Raw genomic sequence first — 8,539 nt, forward strand, 5'->3', positions numbered from 1 at the left:
TCCTGTGGCGCTCTGTGGTGCATTTTGGTAGAATGAGTCTATCACTAAAGGGGTCCTGTGATTTCACACCAAGCCATGGAGTGGGTGCGAGACATTGTCCAAGATGGCATGTAGTTTGGACAGCGTCCTCCTCTCTGACACCACCAACAGAGAGTCCAGATCCACCCCCACGACGTCACTGGCCTTGCGGATCAGTTTGTTGAGTCTGTTGGCGTCCGCTACCCTCAGCCTGCTGCCCCAGCATGCAACAGCAAAGAGGGTAGCACTGGCCACCACAGACTCATAAAACATCCTCAGCATTGTCCTGCAGATGTTAAAGGACCTCAGCCTCCTCAAAAAATAGAGACGGCTTTGGCCCTTTTCCTGTAGAGGGCTTGAGAGTTCTTGGCCCAGTCCAGTTTATTGTCCAAGTGCACTCCCAGGTATTTGTAGTCGTCCACAATGTCCACACTGACCCCCGGGATGGAAACAGGGCTCACTGCTGCCTTGGCTCTCCTTAGATCCACCACCAGCTCCTCAGTCTTTGTTACGTTGATATGTCTGCTCACTCCATGTGACAAAGTCCCCCACCACAGCTCTGTACTCAGCCTCATCACCCTCGCTGATACATCCAACCACAGCAGAGTCATCAGAAAACTTCTGAAGATGGCAAGACTCTGTGTGGTAGTTGAAGTCTGCGGTGTAGATGGTGAAGAGGAAGGGAGACAGGACAGTCCCCCTGCGGGGCCCCGGTGTTGCTATCGGGTTCACAAGAATGGGATTTTAGTTTTTTTAACATTACCCCCTACCATTGTTGCTCTTACTACATCATTTAACAATACCGTGGTTGAGTAGTTGAGTGTGCAATATTGACTCGGATGTGTGATTCAGCTGACCAATGAATGAATTTTGGAGGTACAGCCGGCCCTCAAATGGTTGATAAAGTTCAAAATGGGTGCTTTAGTAGCCAAAAGCTCCACTATACCAGTGTTCATTTTATGAGGCTGCTGTACAACTTAATGCAGTCTACATACATGTTGTGGGGGTTACCCAAAATGTGGTCCAGGCTAATGTTAAAGTTACAGATGACACAAACAAACAATGAAGAAATATAAGGGAAAATGTCCCAGTGAATTGAATCCTGCCCCCAATAAGCTTGAATCTGCATAAAAGCTGTGTCTATATCTTCCTCCCTTGTGTTCACAAAGACACACAGCTAGATATGTGTTTGAATTACACTGAGACGCCTCTGCTGACAGTAACTTCAGTTGTCAGAGGTGGTACTGTCTTTCAATGGTTACTAGAATATCTTTATTCTGCAGCATACTTTTTCCCCCTAAACAAAAGCATTTTCTAAAAAGGGCAAAAAGAAGGTTTTAGGAATAACCTAAGAAAAGGTTAAGCATGAGGGCAAAGATGCATTCTTGTGAGGAAATTGCAGTGAGAGCAGAAGTGTCGCAACCACCTGTTACGGAAACGCCCTCATTTAAAAAGCACACAGGAAGTATCGCACAGTCACATTTCTAAAAACACGAGTAGCACAATTTGCTGAGAGGAGAGTGATGGGAAAGATGCATGGGCAGCGTCACATCTTCCTGCTCACCTTCATGGTGGCTGTTGGTAAGCTAAAATCTTTGCTACATGTTACGTTTGAGAAAATCTAAAAAAGGAAAGATAGAAGTGATTTATGTGTGTGGGGAAAGATGTGACAGTGATTTTGAGGCCAAAATCCTTACAAAATGTCTGATGCGTGAGCTCTTTTTTTAGGAAAAAGAAAATTGCATTTTTTGTTAAAACCCTATTACGAGTGTTTTATTGCTTGAGTGTTCCCCATACAGATTTGAATTTATTGTATTTTTTATAATCTATCTTTTAAATATCCTTTTTCCATTTCATTTATTGAAACTGTGCTGTGTGCAAACGCTCAGGAAATGTATGGTGAGCCAGGGTAGACCACAAAGTCATTGCAAAATGTGAATTATTCATGCCGCTGCAGGGTTCATTACATTTAGTCCAACAGTTTTAACTAGAACTACTTTTTACAGTAGAAACGGTGGCAGTAGAAACTGAGACGTCTGGGGATTATTTAGAGGAACCAGTGTCCGTTTTTAATTTCTCTTGGCGACATGCACTTTAATTTGTCTTAACTGTAGTAGGGCGGCAGAAAAAAAATCAAGGGTGTATATTTCAAAACTTCAGCACAAACTATCAATACAACTAGTATTAAAGAGGAACTGTTTTGGAGATTTAGGTGAACTGTCTCTCCAATTTCTGACAATATGTTTTCACCATGCACTTATTTTTGGACAAATGTAGCTGTGTCATGGTCTTTACCAACTCTTTGGGGAAATATGTGGCTCTGTAGCTGCTAAAATGCTCCACTATGTTCACTAGCTAGGCAGGTACCAGGGGCGATTTTCGCCCTTTTTAAGGGATGTTGAAGCACCCTTAAATTTGATCCGGGAAATAAAAGGTGTTAATCTATTGTGAGCTAAGGAGTACTGCTCTGGGAATACCCAAGAATTGTGAAACTAAACCCAGAATCTAGATGCTGAGATCATTCAGAAAAGAATTATGAGCCATTTTACAGAAATTAGTGCTTGTCAGCCAATTGTCAAAATCGCATTAATCTCTAATTTTCAAAAGTTATAGATACTGCATTTTGGAAATGTCTGCTTTTAAAACCCACCTTGCCTTAATGGCCCTGTGGCTCAACATTTTTTTTTTTTATTAAATTTTTTTTTTTTATTAAATTTTTTTTTGGTCTTTCTAGTTACATAATTCAGTGTTTCCCCTACCATGATGTCTCATAATGATTAGTTCCGGTCGGTGCTCAGGCCCTTTTTTTGTTCTTCAGTTTTGGCTTAGTATCATCCACAACCACTAAATATAAGATCAAAAATAAAATGCCCTAAAGAAAAACCACCTCCTGCTTTTTTTAACATACAAATTATTTACTGGGAAACTTTGCCTGAGAAAATTCCGGTCTGTGTGCCATGAAAAATTACAGGTATTTACTGTTAATACCGATACATCTTGGGAAAATAAAGAAAATGGCATGAATTACAGTGCAGCCAGTATATTACTGTAAATTAAAATAATACAGTGAGAAACTATGTCTCTTTACAGTAAAATGCCTTCAACTTCAAAAACATACTGTTTACTGAAAATAAACAGTAGTTTACTGGTGAAGCTGCTGCCATTATATTACTCTAAATGTGCGGGGAAAAGAACAACTGTAGTGACTAATGACTCATAGTCATTAATTAAAGATTATTAACCCATCTTTAACATGACACGATGATGAATATTTCTAAAACAGAAATGTAATTTATTTCTCAAATTCTGATTATTTATTAGTAATGTATCATTAGGTGCCACCTATTTAGATTAAGGCTTACAAAACTTAAATGTGTTCTTTTTGCACATTTTGCAGCCATCCCGGTATCTTTGGCTTTCAACATTGATATCACAAATCCTGACGTCTACACTGGTGAACAAAAGGATTTCTTTGGATACAAAGTGCTTCAATTCATGAATGGCATGAACAAAGGGTGAGTTTTTCATTTGCAGCTTGGTGGTGCAGTTGCTACTGTGATTGTCAAAATTGATAAAAGTTGAATTGGTCAAATTTCTATTAGCCATGCATGGTTACCTTAATGTAAATGTCAATTTATCTCAAGCTTCTGTGAAAAGCAGCAACACTTTGTGGTTTATAACACTGAATGGTGTTGCATCCTGTGACTAATCTTTCTGAAGCATCTTAAAGAGCATTCCCCCTGCTGTAATGATAAAATAAGGCCAACTGTTGCTATTGTAAATAGCAACAGTTGGCCTTGCGTGGGCTTTGCGCTGTGCCGGGTGCAAGATAAGGCCTAGTTTAACTGAGAGCACGGTGTGAAGCGCAATGTGAAGGTGCGTTTAGGGCGTGTCCAAATACATTTTTGCCAGTCTGACGACGGAAATAAGGGTCCGTGCGCCAGGCGCCTGGTTCAGAAGGGATGTACTTAGTGTCTTCATTAATTAATGGGTGTGTGTTGGGTGTAACATGCAATAAACCGATCAGTCATCTCCCATTCCCTTTAAAAGCCAGGTGCGTTTGAACCTTAGCGTATTGCTATTATGATGGTGGATTTGCACCATAATATTTTTATTTCAAATCTTTTTCATGTGTGTGTGTGCTGCTGCGCTTCCCTGTGTGTGTGTAACAAGCATAGTATGTCCACGCTGGGCATAAGCTTTTTAAATAACAACAAAATGCTGTCCTAATGACATTAGAACAGGCTTTTGTTAGTCAATGGCGCGATCACTTCCCATTGCTTCAAGATAGCAACATGCCAAGAATTCATCTGAACACCACCCTGTAAGACCAACAAGCCCATGGGTGCAAAGATAGGCGCAGGTGCATCTGCTATCTAAACGACGTGGGTGCTGGACGATCGTAAAATAGAAAAGACGCTTGTGTCAGGCTTTGCTTGCCTTCAGTTTGAAACTGTGCTGCTCATGTCCGCCTGCCTGGCCACTAAAAGGGTTGACATCATCCACAGAATCATTGTAACTGCACCACTGCAGCTAAATGGATCTGGGGGAATATGCAAACCGGACCAAAACCAAACCACCAAGTGCTTCAACCCTGAAGGTATATAAACGTGTTTTTTCAAACTGGACCCTATTTTCCTGTGTTTTGATCATCATGGAAAAGATCCCTACAGAAAAATGCCTTTTTAAAACCTCTGTAAGACCTTTTCTTTTTAACCGGAAACAGCTCTGAGGTTGCTAGCGCTAAACCCACCAGACTCCATTTAAAATGGCAATACTTTTAGGGTGTATAGATCCAACATATTTCACATGTAAATCGGTAAACTCTGGATTTCTTTCAACCAAAACTAGAGTTGTGATTGTAAGTTTTTGAATTGAAAGTGGAAAAACGGCTTTTCAGAGTTGTATTTTGTTGCAGTTGATTTTGAATGAAGTGTAATTAACTTGCGATACTAAAATTATTGTTTGTTTACATGGAGTCTGGTAGCTTTAGCGAAGGATCTTACTCTTTAACAGAGAGTTCGACCTTCTTAAAAATGTTCATAATGTTGTCAAACACTTAGAATATTAATATGAGCATGTCAGTGGCAAAACAAGCACTTCTGTGAACTTAAAAGTGCTGTAGGTAGTATTGTGAAGATTCAGGATTTAGCCAAAGACAACTTCTCAGTCCCTCCCCCCCTTTCTGCTAATGCCCAAACGGTCTCCTAAGGCCCTCCCTCCACAACGGAGAATGATTGTGTCGAGTTGAGTCGAGCAGGTACTAATGGAATAGACACAAAAACATAGGAAAATAGGGTGCAGGTTGTATAGTTACCCTTCAAGTCGATATTACATGAATAAATAACACAATTGAGAACAGAAAAAGTACAGTAGAAATATGAAATGTGAAATGTGAGACTTATCCATTGATTTTGACCTACAACCAAAAATTAATACATGGAAACTAAATTCAAGTCTATTTAATGACCCTGGTTTTAAAGAAAAAACTTAAAAAAGAGATTAATCTTTATCTAGAATTTAATGATAATGGTGAGGTTTCTCCTCCTATCCTATGGGACACTTTGAAGGCTGTCCTAAGAGGTAAAATCATAGCAATATCTTCATATAAGAAAAAAATGAGAAATAAAACATTAGATGAACTACAAAATAATTTGAGGGAACTAGAAAAAAGACACAAATTAAGTTTAGTGAACCGTGATATGTTGGTGCAACCCATCCTATGAAGCTCAATGGAAAAATATAGAGGAGAAACTATCCCTCATCCCTATACAGGCAACCCTTGCTGATAGTAATTTACAAGGTCACATAAATGCTATTGATAACCCGTGGGTAAAATGCACTCTTAATGTATGGAAAACTATTATAATAGAACATAAATTAAAGAAGGATATTGTGCCTCTTAAATGGTGTGCATACGACTCAGAGTTTACACCAAATAGATTTGATACTAGATTTAAGGATTGGACGGATAAAGGATTAACAGTTTTATGTAATATAATAAAAGGTGATATGATAATTAGTTTTGAAACACTCAAAGAGAGATATTCATTAGAAGCACAAGACTTCTACCGATATTTACAGATGCAATATTTTGTTAATAGAAGATGAAGAAGTGGATGGGACAGGCAAGTTATAATAGAATTGTCGAAAAGCATACAACTCAGATTTATTGGTGAATCATTTCATGCATTAAATGTCTGGTAAATCTTAAAACACACTCGACTTCTATATTAAAACAAAATGGGAGAAGGAGGGAGGAATAAGTATATCTGAGGAAGAATGGACAATAATATGGAGGTATCAATGACAAGCTCCAGGTCACAGAAATGGAGGGAGTTTGGTTGGAAAATTTGATAAGAATTTTATTACACCCTCTCAGAATCATACATGGTGGCAATGCTTCTATATGCTGGAGAAATTGGAAACCAAAATGCAAACCATTATGTCTTCTGGGATGCTCTGTCATTAAGGTGATTGGAGAGAGTACATAATGCTTTACAATATATTTTAAATGTGTAATACCATTTGATAGTAAAACCTTAATTGGATATATACCCCAAGAATGGTTAAAAAGAGAAAAAATTTAATGAATATTGCGGTGGCTGTAAAGAAGAGCTTTACCACAAAATGGTGTCAACACGAGAGCCCACCTAAACGCCATGGATGGAAATTACAATGGACATTTACAAATTGGAGAAGACAACAGCATTTTTAAATCATAAACTGGAACAATTTGCTTTGTGCTGGGAAAAATGGACCGAATATGCAACATCTCAAAGACCCGACTTTATTTTCTAATTGATATACAGAATGCCCAGGAAAACTACTCCCTGCATGTACATAGTTCTTTTTTCTTTTTTTAATTGTTTACAAAAAAAAAGAAAAGTTTACATTTCTGATGAATAGTACAGCAAACACATCTGTATGGTGTAGGTATGGCCATACATTTGTATGCTGTGTGTGTTTTTGATATGAGGATACTCGACATAATATCTGATGTACATCTGATTGAAGTGTAATGTTTATATGTGAAAAAGTAAAGAAAAAAAAAGAAAAAAAAGAAATGTGAAATGTGAACACTTTGTAATATAGTTAAAAGGGATAATGTCTTTTTTGGAGGAATAAAATGTAACTGTCACAGATTTTTCTCCAACAGACACAAAAATACCAGTCAAGCATTTGGGCCTGTCAATAGCTGAGGACTCCAAGCGCTCCCAATTTACTGTAAGAAAATCACAAAGCTCAATGAAATACACGTTCTCTGTGACAAGTTCTGAGCAAAACAAACCAATAAGATGAATACCTTTTCCCCCATCATATGTTATGATCTAGGTTTGCAGTCCAAGTGTAGTCCGTGAATGTTATGGGAACTCCTATATGAACAGCGTGTGCTACAATATCACAGATCATCTTGAGCCAATTTCCAATTTTACATCGGCTTTCCAAGGTAACAGACATTCAGAGAGTGTAAACTTTTTCCACTCTGTGATTACACCATAGTGTCCTTTATGAGGTCAAATATTACTCTCATTGTTTTAGTCCTGACTAAATATTCTTTACAAAGTTTAAATCTGTGATATCCTTCAGAATGTGAAAAAAAGACAGTGGACCTCGTCTTTCTATTTGATGGATCAGCGAGTATGGGCGAAGGAGACTTCAAGAAAAACAAAGATTTTATAGTGGATATTATCCAAGAACTCCTTAAGAACTCATCAATCAAGGTCTCTGTGCTACTTCAACACAAGTGTTGGCAACATTATTCTGTGAAATGATATACCCATTATGTTAAATACTGATTTGAGTTGTCTGTGTTTTTCAGTTTGCAGCAGTTCAGTTCTCTTCAGATTACAGGAAAGTGTTTGACTTCAATGAATATCAACGGGGAGAATATTTAACAAAACTTGAGAAAGAAGGACATATGAACACTCTCACCAACACACACAAAGCCCTCACATTTGTGTTGTAAGTTCAGTTACATTGCACAAACAGTTCTCAAACTCTAACAACTGAATGATGTTAGAAATACAGCAGTGGAAAAACATGCAATAACTTACTATAGTACTGTAGTACAACTGAAAGATAACGTATATTTTATTTGTTTAAGTATGGCCTACATGTTAAATCATAGATTAAGCCTTTAATTCTTTTACATTTTTTCTCAGTAAAGAAATCTTTAAGAACCCAGACGCAGGTGCCTCCGCTGATGCGACTAAAGTTCTGGTACTAATCACAGATGGAGTTCCCAGTGATTCAGACTATAATAATACTGTCAAAAAATATGATGACGCCAACATTATTCGCTTTGTCATTGGGGTAAGCTGTGCTGTGATATACCATGTTTCATTATTCTTTCTCTCTGATAAATACACTCACCTAAAGGATTATTAGGAACACATGTTCAATTTCTCATTAATGCAACTATCTAATCGACCAATCACATGGCAATTGCTTCAAAAAGATTTAGTGGTGTGGTCATGGTCAAGACAATCTCCTGAACTCCAAACTGAATGTCAGAATG

General features: G+C 38.0%; 1 protein-coding gene across 2 annotated transcripts in view; it reads left to right on the forward strand.

Annotated features, from left to right (window-relative positions):
- The first annotated feature begins 1,399 nt into the window (after positions 1 to 1,399).
- zmp:0000001082 (integrin alpha-M) overlaps positions 1,400 to 8,539 on the forward strand; it is a 24,579-nt gene continuing 17,439 nt past the window's right edge. Inside the window, exons 1-8 of one of the 2 annotated variants that reach the window (XM_032535058.1) lie at positions 1,400 to 1,599; positions 3,416 to 3,533; positions 4,527 to 4,618; positions 7,163 to 7,245; positions 7,354 to 7,468; positions 7,609 to 7,742; positions 7,841 to 7,983; positions 8,184 to 8,334. In XM_032535058.1, the coding sequence (XP_032390949.1) occupies positions 1,542 to 1,599; positions 3,416 to 3,533; positions 4,527 to 4,618; positions 7,163 to 7,245; positions 7,354 to 7,468; positions 7,609 to 7,742; positions 7,841 to 7,983; positions 8,184 to 8,334 (894 nt within the window). In that variant the 5' untranslated portion in view covers positions 1,400 to 1,541. The remainder of the gene's footprint in view (positions 1,600 to 3,415; positions 3,534 to 4,526; positions 4,619 to 7,162; positions 7,246 to 7,353; positions 7,469 to 7,608; positions 7,743 to 7,840; positions 7,984 to 8,183; positions 8,335 to 8,539) is intronic. The other variant, XM_032535066.1, reaches the window with a different exon arrangement.

This window comes from Etheostoma spectabile, chromosome 2, assembly GCF_008692095.1.
Source record: "Etheostoma spectabile isolate EspeVRDwgs_2016 chromosome 2, UIUC_Espe_1.0, whole genome shotgun sequence".
Lineage (NCBI taxonomy): Eukaryota > Metazoa > Chordata > Actinopteri > Perciformes > Percidae > Etheostoma > Etheostoma spectabile.